Source organism: Geotrypetes seraphini, chromosome 8, assembly GCF_902459505.1.
Source record: "Geotrypetes seraphini chromosome 8, aGeoSer1.1, whole genome shotgun sequence".
Taxonomy (NCBI): Eukaryota; Metazoa; Chordata; class Amphibia; order Gymnophiona; family Dermophiidae; genus Geotrypetes; species Geotrypetes seraphini.
The window spans coordinates 5,393,948-5,421,669 of NC_047091.1; the positions used below are offsets into that span (position 1 = coordinate 5,393,948).

General features: G+C 42.9%; 1 protein-coding gene across 2 annotated transcripts; it reads right to left on the reverse strand.

Annotated features, from left to right (window-relative positions):
* Nucleotides 1-943: 943 nt before the first annotated feature.
* Nucleotides 944-27,722, reverse strand: KDF1 (keratinocyte differentiation factor 1). 2 transcript variants are annotated; one of them, XR_004540419.1, is made up of 5 exons: nt 27,574-27,722; nt 7,818-8,926; nt 5,552-5,626; nt 5,170-5,444; nt 944-1,499 (listed from the first exon to the last, which is right to left on the reverse strand). XR_004540419.1 is itself a non-coding variant. In XM_033956076.1 (4 exons), the coding sequence occupies exons 2-4, from the start codon at nt 8,917-8,919 to the stop codon at nt 5,362-5,364; spliced, it is 1,260 nt and encodes a 419-aa protein (XP_033811967.1). In that variant the 5' UTR covers nt 8,920-8,926; nt 27,574-27,722; the 3' UTR covers nt 4,741-5,361. The 2 variants fall into 2 exon arrangements, 1 of the variants encoding a protein (XP_033811967.1); XM_033956076.1 differs by lacking the exon at nt 944-1,499 and having other exon boundaries at nt 4,741-5,444.

Below are 27,722 nucleotides of genomic sequence, written 5' to 3' on the forward strand. Positions count from 1 at the left end.
TAGAGCTTTAAATGGTTAACAAATAAATTACAGATCATCCTTAAACAAACTGAATTTCAGATGTCATAACATTTATGAAATAAAAAAAAAAAAAAAAGTCTTGAGATCTTTGTGGAACAGATACAAAGCCATTCCCCCGTGCAGCAGAACCCTGCTGATCCTGCCAAACCATCCCCCTGCGCAGCATCTTTCCTTCCATCCTTCCCATCTCCCCGTGCAGAATCCCATGGACCCTCCCACCGTGAGGCTGACAAACCTCCCTTTCAAACAGTAGCAGTGGCAGCCTTCCCTATGCTGTGGGTTTATTTGGGGGGGGGGCTTATATTAGGACAGTAGTAAGAATTCAAGCCTAGTTTAAAAACTAGAGGAAAATGATCTCACAACCTTAAAGACAGACTTTAATCTGTTCCACTTTTCATTGGTCAAAAATAAAATTTTTTTGAAGGTTAAGTGTCTATAATATGCTTTCAAAATATACGATATGTAATCTTAAGCAGCTAAATTTCAAACACAAAATCATCAAGAGCTTAAAGACATTACAGCAAGCACTTATTTTATGCAACCTGGCGGGGCCCATTTCACAGGCTTCAGGAAGCCTATTAAAACGGTAAAACAGGCCCTGTTGCTCTTCCTCTTTAAATTGTAGATCATGTGACATAAATGAGCCACTGCTAGAACTCTGGAAGCTTCCAAATCTACAGGGTTGTGTTCTTGCCCAGAAATAGCTAAGAAAAAAAAACAACTTTTTTTTAATTGAATCAGGTTGGGCAGACTGGATGGACCATTCAGGTCTTTATCTGCCGTCATCTACTTTGTTACTAAATCTTGTCTGCAAGTTATTACAGTACAATGGATGAAGCCTGGTGCTTGGAATATGGGTTTACTGCTTGAACACAACAAGAAACATACAAATGAAAGAAAAAATACATACAAGTAGTAAAAATCCATAAAAGGCTTTATTTTAAAAGATTTTTTTTTAAAGAATTTCAAATACATGTAGAAAGCACGGTCTAACCCATGAACACATGGAAGAAGCATCATTTACCTTAAACTTGAGCCACTGTATTGCCAACAATTCAAGAATGCCATAGTCCCAAAATTCTCAGAAGATCCTACACCACATAATTCAGAGATGTACAAATGGAGCCAATTTTGCAGCATGAGAAACAATGACACCCAATGTATCAAGATAAGTTATGCACACAGAGAATCTGTGTAGTAGTTCAGAAGTCGCCATATACATGACCATTAACTCATCTCTTACACGCCCCAGCAGGTCCTATGCAATTCAGAAATATTCTCCTGCTGTGCGAGAGCAAATCAAGAAGTTGCAGGATTTATCTTCTTTTTCTATCCTACCATTGTTTTGATGTTCTTTTCCTAGTGTTACTTTATTGTACACTGAATGCACTCTCATAATGCGGTGTATCAAATTTAATACACTTGGACGTTCTCTTGGCATTTTGATTGGACAGCTGGGTTCTCGCAAGTTTCTTAGGCTAGTGCAACGGAGAAAAGCAATAATACATCCCCATAGTTAGTGTTTGTAAATTTATCAAATGACATTTTCATGGAAGAAAAATACAGGTTTGGAAATCAAGATTAGATTTTGCATAAGTTCAGTAAAGCAGAGCTGTCCACAAAAACCCACCGAGACCCTCACCCCTCTTCACATCAGTAAGCTTGAAACTTGTTCAATATACTTAACCTGATATGGCTTTAAATTTCATACGTCTGTCTGAAAAACCATAACATGCACTGTTTAACAAAGCATCTATAGCTTGAAAGTTCCATGAGATGATCTGTGATTTCATAAGAATACAGTGCCAGGTGTTACCAAACCATTAAATTCATTTTGACTTGTGCTTTAATAATATAGTTAATAGTTTTAGTCATTAACACAGACATCTGACTTCATGGCCTTTCTAAGCGTCGTAAAAATGAATGCTGTGCTTAAGGGCCTGGCCTAGCCTTCACAGTGCATGTAAATATTTTTTTCAACACTAAAAGACAAGATAAACTTTGAGAACAGTACATGGCCAGCCAGCTTCGCCACTACTTTGGTATTGGGTCATGCTGTTTTGTTTATTTGGCTTAGGTATTCCCTAAGCAATGCGAGGTGCACAACCGAGGTTTAGAAAACAGAATACATTCGGAGGGTAATGTTGGACAAACTATCCCAGGCTTCTCCTATCTAGAATACATAACATTTCAAACACCATTTGCCCTCTTTTCTGGAAGGACACTGGCCCTGATTTACATAGTTATTAGACTTGTATACCATGAAATACTAGGAAGTTCTTCTTTACCCAACGTGTGGTGGACACTTGGAATGCGCTTCCAGAGGATGTTATAGGGCAGCGAACGGTACTGGGGTTTAAGAAAGGATTGGACAATTTCCTGCTGGAAAAGGGGATAGAAGGGTATAGATAAAAGATTACACAGGTCCTGGACCTGATGGGATGCCGCGTGAGCGGACTGCTGGGCGCGATGGACCTCAGGTCTGACCCAGCGGAGGCATTTCTTATGTTAATTACCTTGCTAAGTTTGGCTCCAGAATGATCAAGTCTTAAGCGTCTCGATTCGGCATTTTTTTCCCCCGGAGTATGGACTTGTTGATGTTAATCAGTAGTATAAAAATGGAACATTTCACACATGTAAGTGAACAACCTATGCCCTTCCATGCAGCAGTGCATATATCTAGACATAGTAAATAAGTACTAGTAGTAATATATATTTTTCTTAACAAAAGGAAACCGGTTCCACATTTAGTTTTCACCTTTGGCCTTTATACACAGCACTGACCAATAGCAGCAGCCCCACCACCAGTGAAAAGTGAAGGGCAAATACATACCTGAAATGTTTCCATTCCTGAGAGGGTACCAGAGGTAAAGATTAAAAAATGTCTACTTTTGGAATGGGACTGAATTAGTCAGCAGTTCAGATCTGGGGGTGTGCTTTATTCGAGGACTTCCAGTTAATGGCAATAAAAACTGGGCAACTAGAATTTTTTTTTTTTCTGCAGTTCGATGATGGTTCGGAATGAAGAGCCTTAAAAAAAAAAAGTTTACATTCTACTGCTTTACAATACAAAATAAGTTGTTTGGTGATGTTCTCCTAAATTAGCTTCAGCTGCACAGCTCTCCCCCCCCCCCCCCCTGCTGACGGAGGACCCATACCACCACTAGGTTGGTTCCTTTCCTTCCAGAGATACCACAGCGGCTGCCCTTCTTCTGAACCTGTGTCAATTACTTTATAGTTTGGTTCCAGTTTAGGCTCAACAGACACATTCAGATATTGGTTCAGGAAAAAAGACAAATAGCTAATGCTGGTTTTGGGTTCTAGATGAACCAACCGCCAAGGGAGAATCTGGTACTTAAAACAACATTGGAACAAGGCAGCAATCTCTGCCTTCCCTCCTACAAATCCTGTTTCTCAGGAGCAAAGCACTGGAGCTTTTGAAGAGTGCAGCAGTAGCGATTCCACGCTATAAATCGGTCAAGGCACAAATTTAAATGTCCTGCAGGGGCGCTGCCCCCAATGCCACCAGCTCAATGTTGATGCTCCATTTCTGGACATCTTCTATAGTATGTAAAAAGTCTGTCTTTTGTGAACCACCATCAATTGACTGTATTTCTTTTGGGTTTTTAAGTGCAAGGTGAATCTTAGTGCTCATTATCAAAAGTGATGTGCAATGTCACCACTCAGAACTAATAAGGCACCACTCGGTGTAAGTTTTCCCACCTAGGTCTGCCAGTGCGTCATTTAGCACCTTGTTATTCTGATCTTAGGTCTCTGCCAGGTACAGATCTGTGGGACCCCTTAAGATTCAAGGAATGAAAATCCGCCTGGCCTTTACCACTCCCTGCTACATGAGTACTAGGCTCTCATTTAGCTCTTCTCTACTCCAGTCCTGACCTGTAGTCACTGCCGCTTCTGCAAAGACATTTCCGCCAATACACTCTACTCCAGACCCGCCACGCCCTCTGCATTCGAATTCTGGCTGTATTTCACAAAGCCACCAAACCATTTTTAGCACCAGTGAATGTCAGCACGTCACAGGCGACACGAGGCTATTCCAAGATGAGGCTTGTCGCATCCAACGCGGATGAGGATGTGATGCAGTTTTAGACCCACCACCAATACACAGCTTCAAATTTGGGAATATTTTGTGGAGAAGTATGCGGCGCAGTGGTTGGAGCTACAGCTGGGGTTGTGGGTTCAAACCCTGCGCTGCTCCTGGGCAAGTCACTCAGTCCTCCATAGCCCCAGGTACGTTAGATAGATTGTGAACCCACCGGGACAGAGAGGGAAAAGTACTCAAGCACCTGATTGTAAAACCACTTAAATAACCTTGATAGGCGGTATATAAAAACCTAATAAACTTGAAAACTCGAGTCACCAAAACTTATGCACAAACTAGGTGATAATCTCACACACACACAAAAAAAAATCATGTGTCGCACTCAGGTTTTGTGATATCAACACCCGATGAGGGCTGGGATTAGGTTAATCAATTTTGAAAACTGCAGCATGTGAAGACACTCAAATCTTTGCTAACCTTTCTGCACCCCTAGTCTTTCCCACCACCGAAAAACTCCACCCATTATCCCTAAAACTATTTAGTTTATAAAAAGGTACAAACTTCTGCCTATGATGCCTTTTGCCTGGAAATACCCCATAATGGAGTTTTAAAGTAATCAAGCAGCAGGTAGGAAGCAGACTTTGGAATCACATTCATGTAGGTGCAAACAAAATACTTAGTTCTTTACTGCCATTTCTACCCCGTCAGACTTGCTCACCATCATTTACAAAAATGCTACAAAGGTCAATGATACTAATTTTTTAAAAAAGTGTCATCAATGAACAGAAAATGATAAATATTGCAACAAAGCTACAAAAAATATGCATTTAGAGCTGCACTATCCTTTCCTGGTGAGAACACCGCTGGCTCAGCATTGCTGGAAGCCTTGCTATCACAGAGTGCAGACCTCAGTTAAATCCTGAATCTCGACCCTTTGCTCATTTACGATTATGTCTCACTTCTGCATATTAAACTGAAAGGAATCTCGTTGAGATGCCATGCTAAGCCTCAGTCTTGTTTCCTTCTATGAAGTTGCTTATGCCTGGATCAACTCTGGAGTGCGTTTAGCACTGCAACTTACACACCTCAAAATCTGTTTCTGCAGCACATGAACCCTCAAGACGCTAAATCCAAACCCAGCTTTGGCAATGATGAAAAGAAAGGAATGTAGTGTAATAAGGCAGGTTCTTGCCAGGTCATAACCTGGATCTGCCTGCGATGAGGCATATTGATGCCACCTTTGAGTCTGTAAGTATCCACCTGGAGAGTCCATTTTCCTAGCAGTAAACCTTGAGCAGTGGTGCCCCAGAGGAATCAGTCTCTGTGTCCTGGAAAGAATCATCCTTGCCAAGTGGAGATCCTAAAAATGAAATGAAGAGAAAATAGAATACATAAATAGCAAGAAAGAACAGAGCATTTCTGAATCCTTCCATTCATCATATAAACTGAAAATTGTAAAGTTGTTACCTGGGGCACTGTATGGTCGCATTTTCCTTGCTAGGATGTCCGATGTAGTTTCTTCAGAAATCTGCACATCTAAATCTGAAAACAGAGAGGAGCAACGAGATAATACATCAGGTAGTGTGTGGAGCTCACATAATGTCTTTCCAGGAACTAATCTCTATCTATAAAAATCAGAACGTGTAACTAAAAAAAGCAATATAGCCCCATAATTACGGCATCAAGATTTACAAAGACTAGGGGGCACTCAAAGTTAGTGTAATACTTTTTAAAACCAATAGGAGGAAATATTTCTTCACTCATAGAATAGTTAAGCTCTGGAACGCATTGCCAGAGGATGTTGTAAGAGCGGTTAATGTAGCTGGTTTTAAAAAGGGTTTGGACAAGTTCCTGGATGAAAAGTTCATAAACTGCTATTGAGACAGGCATGGGAGAAGCCACTGCTTTGCCCTGGATCAGTGGCACGGAATGCTGCTACGATCTGGGATTCTAGAATCCGGTGACTCTTTGGGATTCCGGAATCTTGCTATTCCTTGGGTTTCTGTATGCTACACTTTGGGTTTTTGCCAGGTACTTGTAACTTGGATTGGCCTCTGTGAAGATGGGATACTGGGCCGGATGGACCAGTGGTCTGACCCAGTAAGGCTATTCTTATGATCATAAGTTAAGTGTAGCTTCCCTAACTTGTCTTTAAAAGGGAGTTGTTAGGGGTGTAGATGGCAAGTTTTTCCTTTTCTCAAGAGCATCTAGATCTTGAAATTGCATGCATGGACTTTGTGCAAACAATCTCAAAGTGTGGACTTGGGCTGCAAAGTAATAAAACTTGTTCTGGAGAGACACCATGGCATATAGTGTTTTGATTTACTTATAAAATATTGCATCCTGCTCATCTACAAATCTAGACTTGGAGATGAGTCTCTCTTCATTACATAGAAGCTTCCTTTGCTTCTCTGGTGCAGAATCTCTTAAAGCAGGGGTGTCCAATGTCGGTCCTCGAGGGCAGCAATCCAGTCGGGTTTTCAGGATTTCCCCAATGAATATGCATTGAAAGCAGTGCATGCACATAGATCTCATGCATATTCGTTGGGGAAATCCTGAAAACAAGACTGGATTGCGGCCCTCGAGGACCGACATTGGACACCCCTGTCTTAAAGGGTGGGCTCTGGAGGTTCTGGCAGTGGCGTAGTAAGTGGGGGGGGGGGGGGGCAGTCCGCCCTGGGCACGGTGTTCCTTGGGGTGCTGGCACCCCTCCTGCTCTCTGAACATAAGAATTGCCATACTGGGCAGACTGAAGGTCCATCAAGCCTAGTATCCAAGTACCTAGCTCGATCCCAAGTAGCAAAACAGATTTTATGCTGCTTATCTTAGGAATAAGCGGTAGATTTCCCCCAGCTATCTCAATAATGGCCTATGGACTTCTCTTTTAGGAAATTATACAAGCCTTTTTTAAACCCCGCTAAGCTAATGGATTTGGACAAGTTCCTGGACGAAAAGTCCATAGTCTGCTGTTGAGACAGATATGGGCGAAGCCACTGCTTGCCCTGGATTGGTGGCATGGAATGCTGCTACTATTTGGGTTTTTGCCAGGTACTTGTGATTTGTATTGGCCTCCATGAAGATGGGTTACTGGGCTAGATACCATTGGTCTGACCCAGTAAGGCTATTCTTATTCACAAATCTGTTACCCACAAAATGTGTTCTTAATCGGCATAAGCTTAATACGACTATTTTGCATTCCCTTTATTCCACATCTTCCTATCCAGCCCATCTTCCCATTAATTTCCTCCAATATCCTTAAACATTGTTGCTCACCATTATCCTACCCTTAACCTCCCTCTATATACTGTATATATATATATATATATATATATAGTATATTAAAAGAAATCCCACTAGGGAAGTTAAAACATCCAAAACTTATTTGCCTGAGCAGTGGGCAGCTGAAGAATGAAGTTCTTGAAATATTTCAATTAAAACTAGCTTAAAAGGGAAACTTGTTCAATGAACATAAAAATCAGTAGAATGTCAGTCCAAAACATAATACATTTAGCATGAAGACATGTGGCAAAAAAAAAAAAAAAGCCTACATACATGTTGGCCATTGTAATTTTAAAGAACTAGTTTTCAATTTTTCTCTGGTTCAGAGTTTAATAGTAAGGCTTTTTCTTAATCTACAAAAGCATATTGCTGGGTATGAATGGAGGCAGATGCAGTAGAAAGGCTTCATGATCTCATTCCCAAACCCCACTCTCTATATCCAACTGGAACATACCATCTTGGCTGGTTATGCAGGACTCTATCATGGTTTCATTGCCACTGTCTGGCAAGACTCCCTGGCTGACCTTGTTCTCTTGGCTGTGGACGGCAGGGTTTTTGGACACATATGGTGGCCTGGTCCTGCTTTTGCGGGTACTAATACGGATGATGCCACGAACTAGTCGGCACTCTGCATCCTGCTCATCCAAGTGATAGTCTTGTGTAATGCTACTAATCAGGTCAGAAATCTTGTTGGTCTTTTCTAAGAACACCGTGTCCGTCATGCATTTGGCCAGCTCGTCAATCTGATGCACAGTGAAAAGCTCCGTCAATTTACGCAAGATGAGAATATCAATCTCCATGCTGGACATGGAGCCACTCAGCTCAAACTCCAGGTCGGACTCGTGAAAAGAATAATATTCCTCAGATCCCCGATGGCTAAGAGGAGGTTTTTCCATACTGTCTCTTTTGACATTATGTTCTGGCAGCGGCTCTTTGTAACATGACTCTGTCTCAGCATGCTGGTGGCTGGGGCTTATGTTGGAATACAGTGGCACTCCCTTTATTTTGACATCTGTATAGCTGAAGCTACCACCCATGTGAGGCTTTTTGCTGTGGTTCTCGTTTCTTTCCTTAGGGGAGATACTGGCAGGACTGATGGGAGGGCGTCCATTTTCTCCAATTTTGATATCATCAGTCGAGCTCTCAGCTGAATGTGCACAGGGCAGGTAGCATTCGGAATCCTTTTGGAATCTATGTCCACAAGTCACGATGCAGCATAACACAGATTTGTAGGAGCGCCAAACCTGAGGCGTGGTAGAACAGCATGTGGTCTTTTCTGATGTTCTCTCAGCTGTGCCAGAGATGAAGGTGATCGCCTCGGACTCTCTTCCATTGGAGTCTTTAGGATTGGTTTTCCGAGTTCGATGTTTCTGAGCTTGCTGTGCCGCCAGCCTGCGGTTGGTTCTGAGCTCGGGGGTCGACCCCCCAAATACCTCCAAGCTGATATCAGTGGTGTCGGATAAGTAGTTCTTCTTACGGCTGCCATCTGGGAGAGAGCTGTATATTCGATGATTGCCACATGATTCCTGGGGGTTGCCTGGGCTCTCTTTCAGCATGGCCTACCTACAAAACAAAGCATGGGAAAGAGGTCAATGTGGGAATACAGGCAGCACTCTGTTTTGAGGTTATAGGCAGATAAATTAAGCAATCAGATCACAGGAACAAGTAAAAGGGTGATTGAGTAACCCAAATTATTTTCTTTATTCCACTGATATGAAAGATGCTTTCCATTCTGCCTCACTCAGATCCCTCCTCTCTGGTTCTCTATCTTATTGGGTAAATAAGCATCCAGATTTCTATGCTTAAACTGACCTCAGTCCATCTCTCCTTCTTTCTATTTTACTCAGCCTCTCAACCTTAGATATGGAGGGCAGTAGTATAAATATCCAAGCTTTGCTATTATTTGCTCATTGATGTTTGGTATAACCTATGGTTGTTCCATGTAGGCTATTCCAACCTTCCCAAAAGCTCAATTCTACTCTGCTACAGTTGATAGGGTTGTAGCCTTCACTCCTTTCAGGTTACCCCAGCTTCCTTGTAACAGCCATAACAGCCATTTTGGGCAAGTCACCTTAGTCATTCAGGGATACTGATGTACTTGTACCCTTGAGGTTTTCTATTTTAAAATTTATATCTTTTCATTAGTAGAAATAGTACATATCAAACCATTACAACTGAAACCGTTCAATACATTTCAACTGGTTCAATAAGATATCAAATTTCAGACATATTTTGTATATAATCCCCCCCCCCATTTATAATCTATGCCATATTCCCCCACCCCCATCTATACTTGTACCCTTGCTTTTACATATTCTAACCAAAGCTGGTTACTACAGCCTCCAAGGAAGACCTGTGCTCCTGCTAGAGTTGTCACAGTTATTCCATAAAAGCTACCCAAAGTGCTGTCGACTGGAACCATGGTAGTCCAATGCTGCCATTACTACCGTTAGGGCTTTAAACTAATACAGTTGCACATCCACTCTCTGTACACTGACTTGCGTTTTCACCCTCTGCTCTGTCATATAGATACTTTCAACACCCAAACCCCTCAATTTCTCCTACTTGTTACCTCCCGACCCTATGCCCGTTTCTTAACACTGTGCGCTCTCTCATAATACAAACACAACACAGATGTAACTAATTCGCCAAGATTCATCAAAGTCTTTTCAAGAAAAGCGTATCTTCATTTTATTATTTATGACTCATTATTTATTCTGTTATATATATTTATAGTTAGTTAGGTGCCATTGGCTTCCTGTTAGGTAGCTCCAAATGCATCATGAGAAAAATATATTATGGTTCTCGTTTCAAAATGTCCTTGAACTCACCACTTGCACTTGTTGCATAAATGTGTAAAGGGCTACCTGATCCATCACCACACCATAACGGAAATGTCTCAAGAGTTTATAAAACTAGAAGGTGCTTTCTTTTTCAAAAATGGATGCTGTAGCAATACTATCAATTATATATATGAATAGTGAGGAACATACATAAATGCACTTTTCTTCAAAGATTTTTAGATGAATCTTGACGAATATTTGTTCTTGTACAATCCCGCTCAATTCCTGGATCACCAGACAGCTTGTGGGAAGCCTCATTTACATGGTGTTTTCAGTCTCTCCCCTCTTACCTCAGGAGGAGGGCTGCGGAAGGGAGACTAGCAGCCGGGAGACCAGCAAGCCTAGGGGTAGCGGCGAGAGGTAGCTCCGCCCCCCCTCAGCGTCATCGGACAGACTCCCCCTTAAAAGGGGAGGAGTCAACGGCGCGAGGCAAGAGATCGCTCACCAGCCAGGCGTGCCTCGTGGAAGAGGAAGGAGAGGAGAGTGAGACACCAGCACCGGCAGGAAGCGGAGGAGAAGGGCTGCGGAAGGGAGACTAGCAGCCGGGAGACCAGCAAGCCTAGGGGTAGCGGCGAGAGGTAGCTCCGCCCCCCCTCAGCGTCATCGGACAGACTCCCCCTTAAAAGGGGAGGAGTCAACGGCGCGAGGCAAGAGATCGCTCACCAGCCAGGCGTGCCTCGTGGAAGAGGAAGGAGAGGAGAGTGAGACACCAGCACCGGCAGGAAGCGGAGGAGAAGGGCTGCGGAAGGGAGACTAGCAGCCGGGAGACCAGCAAGCCTAGGGGTAGCGGCGAGAGGTAGCTCCGCCCCCCCTCAGCGTCATCGGACAGACTCCCCCTTAAAAGGGGAGGAGTCAACGGCGCGAGGCCGTTCGGCGCGCGGCGAAGGCGAGCGGCACTGAACGGTAAGGAAGCGACAAACACAGAAGGTAGGGAAGAGACAGACGCCAAAGGAACAAATCCACACATACAATCAAGGTGAAGTAGAGCGGAGACAGCACACACAAAAGAGACAGCAAGGCAAGCAACATAAGGAAGCAGCAGGCAAGGGACACAAGCACACACAAGGGAAGCAAGAAATGGAAGCCCAAGGAAGTCAGAAGGTGAGCTTTCCGGTCTTCTGTATCGGCTGCAATATGTATGACTACCTCCCTTCGGGGACCCAGGCATACATTTGCAATCGATGCATGGAGATGGATAGCTTGAAATATCAGGTAAGACTACTGGAAGGAACAGTGATGGAACTCGAAGACAGAATCCGAGCACAGGAGAAGATTCTAGTGGAGTACAGTCCAAACGACGAGGTCAAGGAACTAGAAATGTTCATAGAGGAAGCTCATCAGCACCACGTAGAGATCCCAGGGCTGGAAAACTGTACTCAGGAAACCGATGTGAGGAGAGAAGACACCCATGCAAACACAGAAGAAACCGAAGACGAGGTAGGAGACAACCGCACACCAGGAGGAATAGTGAGAGCACAGGAAGACATCGCCCCACCCAAAGAACAGGAAAAAATTTCAAGAGTATCATTGGAGGAAGAAGACTGGCCCTACTCCAAGGACGTGGACCAACGCCCCCCAAGGAACTCCCGAATAAAGAAGATGGGGATCATCGTAGGCGACTCCATCATACGACATGTGGACAGCTACACCGCAGGAGGAAGAGAGGACAGAGTCGTCACCTGTCTGCCTGGAGCAAGAGTGAAGGATGTGACCAACAGGATCTCCAGGATCATAGATGGAGCAGGGGGAGAGGACACCGCTGTACTTATCCACGTGGGAACAAATGATGTGAGCGGGCGGAAGTATGACAGGGAAGAGCTGAAGGGCCAGCTCCGCTCTCTCGGAAGAAAACTGAAGATCAGGGAGGTGAAGGTGGCCTTCTCTGAGATCCTCCCAGTACCAAGAGCGGATGGAAAGAGACAAGGGGAATTGCAAGTAATCAACGCCTGGATGAGACGATGGTGCGAAGAAGAAGGCTTCGACTTCGTGCGCAACTGGACGGCGTTCTGGGGAAAAAGCAAGTACTACAGAAGGGACGGACTACACCTCAACAAGGAAGGAGCAAGAGTTTTGGCAGGCAACATGAAGAAAGCAATCGAGAAGGCTTTAAACTGAAAGACAGGGGAAAGCCGACAGTCGACCACCGGTCGATGGTACGGATAGCAGGATGCCCCGACGAAGAAGCCAAGGACAACTACACCTACACAAGAGAAGACGACCTCACAGCCAATAAGGGAGAAAATGCAGGAAGGGACAACTCAGACACAGGAGGGGACGACCACACAGCAAACAAAGGTGATAACACAGGAGCAGTAAAGGATACCGTAATTGAAACTACAGGGAAGGCCAAGAGTAGAAGGTCCAAAAAGGTAACACGAAGGGAACTTAGATGTATGTATACGAATGCTAGAAGTCTGGGTAACAAAATGGGGGAACTAGAGACAATAGCAAGACATGACATATTGGATATCATTGGCATAACAGAAACATGGTGGAATGAAGAAAACAAATGGGACACAGTACTACAGGGATACAAACTGTATAGAAGAGATCGAGTAGGGCAGAAAGGTGGAGGTATTGCTCTATATGTTAAGGAGGGAATAGATTCTGTTGAAATGGTTACAACAGAAATGAAAGAGAAGCTTGAATCACTCTGGATCAAAATTCCTGGTCAATATGGCGCAGATACGAAAATTGGCCTTTACTATCGTCCACCAGGACAGGCGGAGGAAACTGACTCAGAAATGATGGAGGAAATCAAACAAGAATGCAAGACAGGCAATGTAATTATATTGGGAGACTTCAATTTCCCAGGGATAGACTGGAAACTAGCAACCTCCAACTGCGGCAAGGAAGCCAAGTTCCTGGAGGTGCTAGGGGATTGCTTCCTGGAACAAATGGTAAAAGAGCCGACAAGAGGCAACGCCACCTTGGACTTGGTCCTAAATGGCCTCACGGGACCGATAACAGAAGTGGAAGTCATAGTTCCACTGGGAACGAGTGATCACAATGTAATCAACTTTAAACTTGACATCAGGAAAGGGAAACATGCCAAAACCTTAACCACCACCTTGAACTTTAAAAAGGGTAAATACGATAGCATGAGAGCCATGGTAGAAAAACGACTCGAGAAGATGGTGGACAAACTTGAAACGGTTGATCAGGCATGGACCCTACTGAAAAATACTATCACAGAAGCACAAGATCTCTACATTCCGAGGATTTCCAAAGATCGGAGAACAAAGAGCAAAAGAGAACCGGCATGGCTTACCATACAGGTGAAGGAAGCCATAAAAGAAAAAAAGGACTCTTTCAAAAAATGGAAATGCATAAAGACAACCGAAGCCTGGAACAAACATAAAGATGATCAGAAGAAATGTCACAAGGCGGTGAGGGATGCAAAACAGGAATATGAGGAAAAAATAGCCCAGGAGGCCAAAAACTTCAAGCCCTTCTTTAGATACGTGAAAGGGAAAAAACCTGCAAAAGAGGCAGTGGGACCCCTGGACGACCAGGGAAGAAAAGGGTACATCAAGGAAGATAAACAAATCGCAGACAAACTAAATTCCTTCTTTGCGTCCGTCTTTACGAAGGAGGACACCTCAACAATACCTGAAGCGGAGAAAGTGTTTGCAGGAGAAATAGAAGACAGCCTCACCACAGTTGAGGTGGACTTAGACCAGATATACTATCAGATCGACAAACTTAAAAGTGACAAATCCCCTGGACCGGATGGGATTCATCCGAGAGTCTTAAAGGAATTGAAGTTTGAAATCGGAGAGTTATTGCAAAAACTTGCAAACCTGACAATCAGAACTGGACAGATACCGGACGACTGGAGGATAGCGAACGTCACCCCAATTTTCAAAAAAGGATCGAGAGGGGAACCGGGCAACTATAGACCTGTTAGTCTTACGTCTGTCCCTGGCAAGATGGTTGAAGCACTGATCAAGGATAGCATAGTCCTGCACTTGGACGCATACGACTTGATGAAACCCAGTCAACATGGATTCAGGAAAGGGAAATCATGTTTGACTAATTTACTCCAATTTTTCGAGACCGTGAACGAGCAAATTGATAGTGGGAAGCCGGTGGACATAATATACTTGGACTTCCAGAAAGCGTTCGACAAAGTTCCACACGAAAGACTTCTCAGGAAACTACAAAGTCATGGCATAGAGGGGGATATACAAAGATGGATAGGCAAATGGCTGGAAAACCGAAAGCAGAGAGTGGGCATAAATGGGAAGTTCTCCGACTGGGAGAAAGTGACTAGTGGTGTACCCCAGGGCTCGGTACTTGGGCCGATCCTTTTTAATATTTATATCAATGACCTGGAGGAAGGAACATCCAGTGAGATCATCAAGTTTGCAGACGATACAAAACTATGCCGGGCAATCAGATCGCAGGAGGATAGAGAGAAACTCCAGAGCGACTTGTGTCGGTTAGAAACATGGGCGGAGAAATGGCAGATGAAGTTCAATGTGGAGAAATGCAAGGTAATGCATTTAGGCAATAAAAATAAGGAATACGAGTATACAATGTCAGGTGCAACTCTGGGGAAGAGTGAACAAGAAAAGGACCTGGGTGTACTGATAGATAGGACCCTGAAGCCGTCGGCACAATGCGCGGCAGCGGCAAAGAAGGCAAATAGAATGTTGGGCATGATAAAGAAAGGAATCTCGAGTAGATCGGAGAAAGTTATAATGCCGCTTTATAGGGCAATGGTCAGACCACACTTGGAATACTGTGTCCAACATTGGTCCCCCTACCTAAAGAAGGATATAAAGCTGCTGGAGAGGGTGCAGAGACGAGCAACAAAACTGGTGAAGGGTATGGAGAAACTGGAATACGAGGACAGACTTATAACACTAGGATTGTTCTCCCTTGAGAAAAGGAGACTGCGTGGGGATATGATCGAGACCTTCAAAATACTGAAAGGAATCGACAAAATAGAGCAGAGAAGATTATTTACATTGTCCAATTTGACACGGACTAGAGGACATGTAATGAAGCTGAGGGGGGACAGGTTCAGGACTAATGTCAGGAAGTTCTGCTTTACTCAGAGAGTGGTTGACACCTGGAATGCCCTCCCAGAGGAGATTATGACAGAATCGACCATCCTAGGCTTCAAGAGCAAACTAGATGCATATCTCCTTAAGAGAGGCATATAAGGATTTGGTGGAATATAAATTACGCCAGGTGTACACCTGGCAGGGCCTCCGCGTGTGCGGATCGCCGGACTTGATGGACCGAAGGTCTGATCCGGAGAAGGCAGTTCTTATGTTCTTATGTTCTTATGTTCTTAGGAGTGCTCCCAGGAATCCAGTTGCATTCCTACAAGCCAGACTGTAGAAGCTAGTCTTTTCTGCTCGAGTTTATTTTTTTCTTTATACTCAGTCTTTTGATCGCGATTTGCGCCCTTGTGCTGCAGAGGTTCTCAATGGGGACAGCTCTGACCGCAGGAGTTTGCAGACTTTGCGGAAAGTCTGTTCCTGGGAGATTGGCTGCCTAGCAGTGCAGCCCCTGGACAGCCTGCACTTTTAGAAACATAGAAAGATGACGGCAGAAAAGGGCCACAGCCCGTCAAGTAAGTCTGCCCACTCTACTGACCCACCCCATTAGGTCTGAGTGCTAATGCTAGTACCTTAACTCAGCCCTCGTAGGGACCCCACGTGGATGTCCCATTTATTCTTAAAGTCGAGAACGCTGGTGGCCTTGACCACTTGCACCGGAAGTTTGTTCCAGTGATCCACCACCCTTTCTGTGAAGAAATACTTCCTGGTGTCACCGTAAAATTTCCCTCCTCTGAGTTTGAGCAGGTGCCCCCTTGTGATCGAGGGTCCCTTGTGAAAGAATATGTCGTTTTCCACCTCGACACGACCTGTGATTTACTTAAATGTCTCAATCTTTAGATCAGGGCTCAGGGACTGTTCCCTTGGGAGCTTGCACACCCCAGGTTCGTCCACCGCTAGGTCTGAGCGCAGGCTGTGTGGCTCTGTGGAGATGCATGCCCGAGATCAGCGCTGACTGCATCCCTCCACCAGGTCGCAACTGTGCGAGTGTCTGGTGATGGTCACCTATCGTGGGTATCGGGCTAGGATAAGACCAGCAGTCCAGTTTGCATGCATGTTGAGGCAGAGGATCTCCCTTCCTTGCAATTTCTAGTACCTCATGCCACAGTGAGTACAGAGCTGACAGCCTGTTTTTAGCAATTCGGGGGTTGATTTTGGGCAGTTTGGGAGCAAGTCCTACCCCTCCACCCCTAAAATCCCCAAATTCTGGGGGTTCCTGTGCTTTTCACAGGTGGCCTCGGTGGCTATCTTGGATTTTCTCAGTTTTAATTAAAAGTTATTTTTGGCCCCTACAAGCTTCGTTTTTGCAAGAAAACCACTTAGATGGACTCCCCAAGGCAGGATTCTTTGGATTCATGCCTTATTTGTGGTGGATGGTGTCTGACGAATGGCCGTGTTCCATGTGCGCTGTGGCACAGAAGGAGGCTAATCTTATCAGCCCAAACTCCCTCAACTTCTGAAGAGGGTCCTGCTGCTCTTTCTGGCTGAGGGCACCCTAAAAAGTCAAAAGGGGGCCCCGCAGATTGTGACCTTGCAGTCCCGGTGAATCGCAGCTGTGATTCGTCGTTCAAAGCTCATAAGTCCTACAAAAGTTCTAAGAAGTATTCGCAGGAGCTGGCTCCTGCCCCGAATGATGGGTTTTCCCCAGAATTTAACATAATGTATCAAGCTTATTTGGCAAAGGAAAGGTGCCTTCTGCGTCTCCTCAGGCTTCCAGTCCAGCTGAGGAGTCTGGCTGAGTTCCCCCAAGCTGCCTTCTGCGTCTCCCTCGGTGTCCAGTCTGGCTGAGACTCCCGCCTTTCCAAGACAAGGGTGTCAAACCCAGTCTCCCCGAGGTGTCCTAGGCTGCGACGCCAGGATCTGGATGAGGATCCCACGGTGCAGAGAATTTTCAAACCCACGAACCTGGTTGATTTGATCTCTGGGTCCCTCCAGAAGTTAAAGTTGGAAGTTGATCAGTCTGCTTCTTCAGCATGCTCTCTTATGAGTAACGAAAACCCACAGTCTGCCATTTTCTCTGATCATCCAGACATATTAAGATGCTCATGGACATTTGGGAGGTGTCAGTGGTCCTGTGACTCGTCCTCTAAGGCAACCCTGAGCAAATTGCCTTTCAGAAAGCAATTGCTGTTTAGTAAAGGTTTGGATGATCTTATGGCTAGTGTGCAGGACCGTAAACCCAAGTCCTTGCCAGATAATAGGCCACAACCCCCTAGGGAAGGGGTATCAAAGTCCCTCCTCGAGGGCCGCAATACAGTCGGGTTTTCAGGATTTCATCAATGAATATGCATGAAATCTATTAGCATACAATGAAAGCAGTGCATGCAAATAGATCTCATGCATATTCATTGGGGAAATCCTGAAAACCCGACTGTATTGTGGCCCTCGAGAAGGGACTTTGACACCCCTGCCCTAGGGGAATCGGGGCATCCTAGCTTTCACCCCTTCAGATGTTCCCGTCAGTATTATGGGGCTCCTCAGGGCAGCATTCTTCTCAGTCAGTAAAAACAGAGGTTCGGTGGCTTCTGGCGCTAGCCATCGACAGGGAGCCATCTGGCCTCTGGCTGCTCCTCTACAGATCAGGGGGTGTCTCTCTGCTTTTTTGGCAGTGGAAAGCCATCACCTTGGACTGTTGGGTTCTGAAGGTACTTCAAAATGGCTACAAGCTTAAGTTTTATCAACCTCTGGCAGAGTTTTTTCTGGATTCTCCTGCAGGGAGGCCAGAGAAGGCAGCCCGGCCTGGGTGGGGGCCATGGTCCAAAGACTGCTGAACATTGTAGTCATGTAGTCTTCCAGAGCCTGTTCCAGAGCATGATTCAGGCTCTGGAAGATACTCAATATACTTCATCATGCCAAAGAGAGGATCCAAAGACTGGAGAATGATCCTGGACCTGAAAGCGGTCAATGCGGCTCTAAGAGTTCCTCATTTCCGGATGGTTATCACCTCTATGGCTTCAGGAGAATTCTTAGCTTCTCTAAACCTGACAGAGGCCTAGCTCCCTATTCTCATCTTTCCGGAACACAGGAGGTACTTTAGATTCCATGTCCTGCAGAAGCATTACCAGTTTGTGGCTCTGCCCTTTGGGCTGGCGCCAGCGCCCAGAACTTTCACCGAGGTGATGGTGGCGGCTCACCTCTTTATTCCATATGATGCACTGCCTTTCTTGGAAGTCAAAACAAAGCAGTTTACAATCAAATCAGAAACTGGAAAGGAACGTCATTTTTTTGGACAAGAAAGCCAAAAAACGTAAGAAAAAAAACCCAAACAAACAAGTAGCAGGGAAGAAAGTGCAAAGAAGAGAACACAGAGCCACCTCCACAGGCTCAATACTCTGAAGGCTTGTCTGAAGAGGTGCGAGTAGTGGCACTGTCTAACCATCAAAACAACCAACAGCCTTGTTTCTGATTTATTAGAAGGAAAACTATATCAGCTATATCCACATGTTTATTCACACCTTCAAAGAAGTCAAGCAAATTTGTTCAGCCGAGGGAGATCTTGCCTCACAAATTTGCTTGACTTCTTTGAAGGTGTGAATAAACATGTGGATATAGTGTATCTAGATTTTCAGAAAGCTTTTGATCGAGTTCCTCACGAGAGGCTCCTGAAAAAATTAAAGAGTCATGGGATAGGTGGCAAAATTCAGTTGTGGAATAGGAATTGGTTATCGGATAGAAAACAGAGGGTAAATTTAAATGGTCATTTTTCTCAATGGAGGAGAGTAAACAGTGGAGTGCCGCAGGGGTTCTGTACTGGGACCGGTGCTATTTAATTTATTAATAAATGATCTGGAAATTGGAAAGACGAGTGAGGTGATTAAATTTGCAGATGACACTAAACTGTTCAAAGTCATTAAAACGCATGCGGATTGTGAAAAATTGCAGGAGGACCGTAGGAAATTGAAAGACTGGGCATCCAAGTGGCAGATGAAATTTAAAGTGGACAAATGCAAAGTGATGCACATTGGGAAGAATAACCTGAATCACAGTTACAGGATGCTAGGATCCACCTTGGGGGTTTGCCCCAAGAAAAGGATCTGGGTGTCATTGTAGACAATACGATGAAACCTTCCGCCCAATGTGTGACGGCAGCCAAAAAAGCAAACAGGATGTTGGGAATTATTAAAAAAAAAGGGATGGTTAACAAAACTAAGAATGTCATAATGCTCCTGTATCGCTCCATGGTGCGACCTCATTTGGAGTATTGCGTTCAATTCTGGTCTCCTTATCTCAAGAAAGGTATATTGGCGCTAGAAAAGGTTCAAAGAAGAACGACCAAGATGGTAAAGGGGATGGAACTCCTCGTGTATAAGGAAAGACTAAAACGGTTAGGGCTCTTCAGCTTGGAAAAGAGATGGCTGAGGAGAGATATGATTGAAGTCTACAAAATCCTGAGTGGAGTAGAACGGGTACAAATGGATCGATTTTTCACTCCCGTCAAAAATTACAGAGAAATACTCTTAAAAACAATAGGAGGAAATTTTTTTTCACTCAGAGAATAGTTAAGCTCTAGAACACGTTGCCAGAGGATGTGGTAAGAGCGGATAGCATAGCTGGTTTTAAGAAAGGTTTGGACAAGTTCCTGGAGGAAAAGTCCATAGTCTGTTATTGAGAAAGACATGGGGGAAGCCACTGCTTGCCCTGTATTGGTAGCATGGAATATTGCTACACCTTGGGTTTTGGCCACCGTGAGAACGGGCTACTGGACTTGATGGACCGTTGGTCTGACCTAGTAAGGCTATTCTTATGTTCTTAGAGAAATTTGCAAGGACTCTGTATGGGGAAGTGACACAGTAATAGATCTCCTGCCAAGTTCAGCCTCAATTTCCAAACCCTGTCCCATTCTTCTAGTTGGTTTTTTCAAGCTCCTTTTGTGCCTACCACTTTTCTAGCTTGGCTGCAGAAAAGGAAAATCAAGGGCAAAGGTTCAAAATATGAACAAGACACGGTGTAATCTTGCAACATTTAACAAAGGATCAAACTAGGTGAAACTCAGAAAATATTTTCAGTCTTGAGCAGAACATATTCAGAGTGCTAATTGTCCTAAACTTATGCCACCAGCTACATATTGCTCATGAGGATATGCAACATGAAACTGTTATTTAATCTGACTACACTATTTGTGAATCATCAGATACACCCCAAATTAATCACATTCCATATGCATACAGTTTCAGATGCAGGTACTTTTTGATGGTTCAGAGCTGTCCATACAAGAGGAATTCTCACATGGTTCTCTTTCTGGAACGATACTGGCAATTAGAGGGGATGGTAGATCAGTGCAGGCTAGAGACCTATGATCATGCATAAAAGTTAGAGGAGCAATATGTGTAATATGTCCTGGGTTCACCTTTACTTATTTTTGTGGAGGAATTGCATTTCAGAACCGAGTCCATAAAGCCGTTTTCTTTTTAGTATGGTTGACTGAAAACTGTCCCAATTCCCTAAGTAATTAAGCGCAACTCGTTATCTTCTGTATTCTGATTGCATACATAATAATCACCATGCATCAAGCTCCTTTGGTAGATACTTATCCAGATGACCTAAGTCGGTGCCCAAAGCCAAACGAGAGAGCCTACCTTACATTAACCACTATGCAAAAGCTTAATGAGGGCATCACTCACAGTATATGGAATGAGAGTCAGAGGAAATGGTCCGAGTTTTGTAAGTTTCACAAACAAGAAACTGGATGTCATAAAGATTTATTTTTGACCTGGCAGTTTCTTCCTGCTCCTCTGGGCTTCCTACTGTTCCTCCCCTTCCTCTTTCAGACTCTGATATATTTTTTGACTTCCCTCCCCTCCTCTTTCTGTTCCAGTCAGTTTTTGTTGATACACCCCTTTTTCAAATTTTATTTTTCCTTTCAAATGACATTGGTTCCAAGTTTATTCATCACTTGATTTAACGTTCATCAAAAAAATACCTAAAACGGTTTACAATTGTGTAATATGCTAAAAATTTTAAAAAAGAAAAAAAAATCTCCATACAAAATTTGAATTTGGAGATATGAGCTTTAATTCTGTTCGATATAAGAGATTTCATGAACAAATGCTTGCTTTCCAAGCGGGGAAAAAGAACACTTGGTTGAGCTCTCTTATTCCTTTACATAGTAACATAGTAGACGACAGCAGATAAAGACCCGAATGGTCCATCCAGTCTGCCCAACCTGATTCAATTTAAATTTTTTAAATTTTTTCTTCTTAGCTATTTCTGGGCAAGAATCCAAAGCTCTACCCGGTACTGTGCTTGGAGTCGATTCTTATTCTTTTAGGAAGATACTAAAAACAAAATTATTTGATAAAGTGAAATTTGATGAACTTTTAAACCGCTTTTAAAACTTTTAAACTTTTATGTTAACCGCTCAGAACTTATGGTAAGGCGGTATATAAAAATAAAATTTATTATTATTATTAATTCAAAAATATCCGGGGATCTCTCTCCTATTATGTAGCTCCTTCCCCCCCCCCCCAAAAAAAAAAAAAATTAGTTTTGCGATAGTCCTCAACCAGCTGCCATGAACCAGGGCTCCCTGATTGCAGGTTTCCATTCCAATACCAAAAAGCAGCAGGGGTAAATAAACCGAACTAAATCATTGGCACAGAAAAGTTAAAGGATTATGTTTAAAATCCTCAACAGTATACCACAAACAATACAAGTTATAAATATAAAAGCAACGAACAGTCAAGACATCATATATCTACCACCTGATGTTTCAGGGGGGGGGGGGGGTTACTCTTTGTATTTTTATTGAGAAAATTAAGGGTTGTTTTTACAAAAATGTAATCATCAAAATTGATGTAACATGTTTTATCACAACAATTATGAAGAAAAAGTAAAAAAATGCTAATATGAACAAAGTTAAACCTAAAACAATGTGATAAGTAGGTCATCTATATCAATAAAGGTAGATAAAATAGACCATTTGTCAGTGTTTTTGGAATGGATTTTTGGTTAAATAAAGTTTCTTATCGATATGTTAAGCAAACCAATTCCACCATTGCAGGTAATTAATTTTGGATAGGTCTTTCTTTCCAAGAGTTTAAGATGTTTCAACAGCCTGAATCAGGGTATTCAGTACACTAATGCACATAGACAGCCCTTTAATCTCTTGTACATCTGTTAGCGCTCTAGAAATAGTAGTAGTAATAGTTCTATATAAACGGAAAAGGTCTTTTTGTGTGTTTGTTCAGACCAAAACATTATTACATTGCCTGAACAATTGGTTCTGCTGTCACAGGCAATAGGTTTGATGGGAATATTGGTGGTCAAAGGCAACCCACAGCATGGAAGTTGATAGTGATCATTTATGTTTTACATTTTAAAATCAGATTTTTTTTTTTTATAATCTTGGGCTTATGATCTTAATTTAATTATGGTTTTAGGATGTTTAGCCTCAGTCCTGGTTTTTTATACTTTTTGTTTTCATATTGTTTGAAATTTTGATTAAAATTTGCTTTTATAAAGCTGATGCATCCCTTCTACTCAGGGCTGCGTAGTCCAGGATTCGGAGACAATTTTGGTACTCGGCGACAGAGTCGTGGGTACCAGAAACTGAGGCGTCGGAGTCAAAGGATTTATCTACCGACTCCACAGCTCTGATTTCAAAACATATAGATAAAACCAGGGCTGTGGAGTCGGAGTCAGAGACAATTTTGGGTACCTGGAGTCGGAGTCGTGGGTACCAGAAACTGAGGCATCTGAGTCGAAGGATTTATCTACCGACTCCACAGCCCTGACTTCTACTTCTCATCAGATGTGAAAAGATAACTATGGCTTGAAGAAGATACACACTTATTGGTTATTATTGTGTTTCTCCAAAAATAAGACAAGTGCCATATTAATTTTGGGTCCCAAAAAAAAAAATGCACTAGGGCTTACTTTTGGGGATGTCTTTTTTTTTAAATGTAAAACAATTCTCTCTCCCTTCCTCTCCTCTATCCCTTTTCTTCCTCTTTCCTTCCCCCCTCCATATTCAGCATCTTTCCTCCCCTCACCTATCTCCTTGTTCAGCATCTTTCTATCCCTCCCTCCCAGCCCCCTGTGCAGCAGAACCCCTCTGACCTTCCCACTGCGAGACAGACACACCACCGCTCCGAGGCCTCCTAAAGCAGCAGGGGTGGAGTAATCTGAATTGACGAGTCCAATTTTTTCAGCAAATCAGGCAACACTAGTGTCAGGGAATGCGGGGGTCGATATTAACTAGGGCTTATTTTTGGGTTAGGGCTTATATTAGGAGCATGTTTAAAAATCATGCTTGGGCTTTTTTTCAGGATAGGTCTTATTTTCAGGGAAACAGGGTATATGCTCTGAAGTCTTTCACAAACTGGTTATCCATTCTTTTAAGTTGCTATAGACTAGTGATTATCTTTAGATGTGGTGGAAGGATAGTCATCTTCATCTATATTACTAGACTCAATATTCTTGCCAGGTAGTTGCTTGTAGTAGTATAATGTCTCGACTGTTCAAGGTAAATATTTTAAATCTTTTGATAGTATATGAGGGGCTGCTGAAAAGTTCTCAGCCCGACCAAGAAGAGAACGACGTGGAGCCATGAAACAAGTTATTCCACACTTTTCATTTCAATGGCTTCTTGGTTGGGCCAAGAACTTTTCAGCAGCCCCTCGTTATCATGAAATGAACTGACCTGTGCCTACAACTGTTTTTGGTTTATTTTCACTGCATCAGTCTTGGTTTATTTGTGCAGTAGGGTCTGCTTGTTTGTTTTCCAGGATGATGTTAACACACTAATAAAGACCTTTTTTTAAACTTAGAAAACAACTTCAAATATGACACTTCCTTTTTGGACCATTTTAGACTCAATTTTTAGGCTGTGTATTTTTATTTTTCGGGTATTTCGTAGATTGGCTCCCGACTTACATAACAACTTTATTAAATTATCCTCATTTGTGCTGAACTTCATACAGTGCAGATTAATTAATGATTAATTTTTCCTCAAAGATGTTAGATTTAAAATGATGCTCTCTTCTGACTTTCTAACAATATGGAGGTTTTGAAAAAAAAAAGCTGACGTCAAAAGGGGATCAGAAGTCCAAGATGGTGAGAGGAGCCATGGGAGAAAACTTTTACTTTTCCATGAGGATGTGGAAAAGCGCAAGGGGAAACCTAAAGACATTCCCTCCAAGTTCCAGGTGATAACCCCCCCTTTCAGTAAGTCATTATTGCCAAAGCTTTCTCCCTACAAATGCTGACCGCTTCTGCTATGTCATTTGAAGCGATGACTTTGGAAGACTCAGATGTTACCTCGAGTCCTGTCCAGCAAAAAGCCCCTCTCCCTCTATGGCGTCTCAACCTCGGGGAAAGGCCGAGATGAGTTTCAACAACAAAGAGGGCAGCCTAAATAAAGAAGTCATGCGGCAATAGATGTCAATCACTCAGCGATGGGCTTATCCAAAGTGTACTTTATTAGTAGACAGCACAATATAGAAGGGGACTCGACACCGCCAATTTTTCGCAATCCTGCCTTTGTCGAGAGTCTAATGTTTCATTGAAAAATATAAATACACAAACAAACAAAATGAAAACAGGACTGCACCAAAATGATCATGTGGACATGATTAAAACATGATAAGATCATGATTACACAGTAAAAACAAAAATGACCATGGGAAATTATATCAATCTGACTCTGGAATGTCGATGCAGATAGACCCTAAGTGCTAATGCTCAGAATTCACATACAGAAAGCATCCAGGCAGACTGTTTCAAACAATCCTAATTAAATTATGCTTAAAAGGTAACAAACTAACTTGCAGCTAAGAGGGGCGAAGAGGTGCTAAGAAGATGTGTTAATGTCTGATGCTTAGGATGGACAGCTTACAATGGATCCAGATGGTCAGTGAAACTAACTATTGTTTCAAACAGTTTACAAATTCTAAACAGATACTGGGAAATACAATAGTTTCTATATTTAGAATAAGATTCCAAGCTATAAAAGGCTCCTCTCTACAACACCCCCCTCTCTTGCTCGTCTAGCTCTCTCTCTATCTCTGGAACCCGAAGTTTGGAACATTACCCACCCCCCTTTCTCTCTCTACCTCTCTGTCCTCACAGCACCTATTCTCTCTCATTGAGAAGAGCACAGAAGCATTCTCTGTAATTGTAAAACTTATATCTCTCATTAATTGTAATGCTTAATTGTAACTTTTATGAATCTTGCTTTCTCTGCACAATTTTGAAGAAGTTTTGTTCTTACCAAAGGAGTATATACCACCTATGTTCAGAAATGATTACATGAGTAGAAACTGATAACCACCTATCCACGAAGAGCTACGTACAATCAATAATAAAACAAATCTTTTCTTGTGATGGGAAAGCTAAGATCCATCAGAAAATACTTTGAACAGAGGCTTTCCGAATCTTAGTGCAATCCCCAATCCTATCTCGACTAGACTATTGTAACCCTAGCTCTTTGCTCCAAAACATCACTATTGCGTCTACAACTAGTTCAAAATGCAGCAGTAAGACTCTTATATTATGGACTATGGAAATCAGAATACCTACATCCCTGCTATATGAAACTACATAACCGCAAGGATCAAGTTTAAATTAATAATCACTGCCGTTAAGATCCTGACAGGCAATGCCCCCAACTACCTAACAGAGTTGGCCAACCTACTCCAGGGAGACTCCAACAGATCTTCCACCAGAAATCTTTCCTCTTAAAATTCTTAGCATGAAACAATATAAAGTCTACCAGGCAAATGACCTTATCCATCCAATATCAAAATGCTGAAATAAACTACCATTTATAGTAGTAACAAGATCCAGAATACCTCTTTTGTAATCTGCCTAGAACTGTTATGGTGGAACAAAACTCACTAATGTAATGTAACCCCTCAACTTTAGAAAAACAATAAAAATATACCTCTTCACCTAACTCCCCTACCTAAGGCCAATAGATTACAAAGAAATATTCATGTATATTGATCCTCAGTAAGTGTCACATTAGGATAAAAACGTATATTGATAAATCTTGCACTGTAAATATGTCAAATCTATCCTGTAAACTGTACATTATGTAAATTGGTATTAGATCCATATTATGTATCAAGTTAGGATAAAACTTGTATTGAAAAACCTTGCTGTGTAATTGTGGCAAATTGTAATCTGTAAACTCTATGTATATTGGTTTTATTCAAAACCTTAAACGGAACGGCACCCACCCACCTAAACAACCGTCTAAACAGGAACCTCTCAACCAGACAGAGGAGAACCCAATCCCTTTTCTCCTTCCCCCATTTTAAAGGAACTAAACACAAAAAGATGTATGACAACTTACTTGCAACACATGCAGCTAAATTGGACCCCTCCATCACCAACCTACTGACAGCATCAACTGACCTCAAGGCTTTCCGCAAAGAAATCAAGACCCTACTATTCAAGAAATTCACCCAAACGTCCTAATCCCTTCCTTTTCCCCTCTCTCCCCCTCTTAGAATCTACTCATCAAAATTGCTTTAGACCTTACGCCTTAATTGCAATTTGTATTTCTCTTCCTGGAAATGTCCAGTTATAGTTCTGATGTAATCCGCTTAGAACTGAAAGGTACAGGCGGAATATAAGCCAGTAATGTAATGTAATGTATTAGATCCCTAGTATGTGCTGAATTAGAATAAAACTTGTACTGTAACTATGTCAACCTGTAACTTGTTCTTTCTTTGGGGAGAATGGGTCAGAAAATGAATTAAATAAATAAATTGATTCCCTGATGAAAACGGTGGGATTTAAGAAGTTATGTACAATACAAGACCTGTAGACAGTATTATGCATTCCATTCCAGCCACTTGATGTCTCTACTAAATTCTACATGTGCTGTGAATGCTGCCCCTGCAGCACCTCCAGCCCTGGAGCAGAATCGGACCAGATTTCTTGCTTTCAATTCTAAGTGCCCAACCTAGTGACTGTCCAGAGAATGCAGCTGGCCAACTACAAGCAAAATAAGCAAAATACTGCTGTGGAGTACATAAAACAGATAATAAAGTTGTCATAATTTAACCTGATACTTTTCCTAAAACAGAAGGATCTATAATAGAGAATAAGTTAGTGAAGCAAAACTAACAAGAAAGGAAGTCATTATTAACTGTGGAACAACTATTATTCCATCTCGACTTAATATGCATCTTCTTCTAGAAAATGCCAGAAATAATCTGTAGACTGCAAAGGGGGCCCGGCCCGGCCCGGCCAACTTTTCTACCACACAGCAGCGTCCCCCCCCCCACCCTACCCACAAAATTAGGCTCTCCCTTTTTTTAACGATTATTATTTTTTTTTTTACCTCTCTGCCGTTGACACCGAGCCGCCGTTCCCCTCCTCGCCTCGGCATTCAGCTCCCGCTCGCTACCGGAGAAGGAGAACACGGGCCGAACGCAGCCCTCTTCCGCGCACGCGCAAACATCAACAACCTGGCCGGGTGGGGAAGGGGAG

Excerpts from the sequence above, each read along its gene's own strand:
- KDF1 (XM_033956076.1), bottom strand. The coding sequence starts at position 8,919 with ATGCTGAAAGAGAGCCCAGGCAACCCCCAGGAATCATGTGGCAATCAT. Across the intron at positions 5,627-7,817 it reads CTGCATAACCAGCCAAGATG|ATTTAGATGTGCAGATTTCT; the intron begins GTATGTTCCAGT and ends CTCTGTTTTCAG. Across the intron at positions 5,445-5,551 it reads GCGACCATACAGTGCCCCAG|GATCTCCACTTGGCAAGGAT; the intron begins GTAACAACTTTA and ends TTTCATTTTTAG.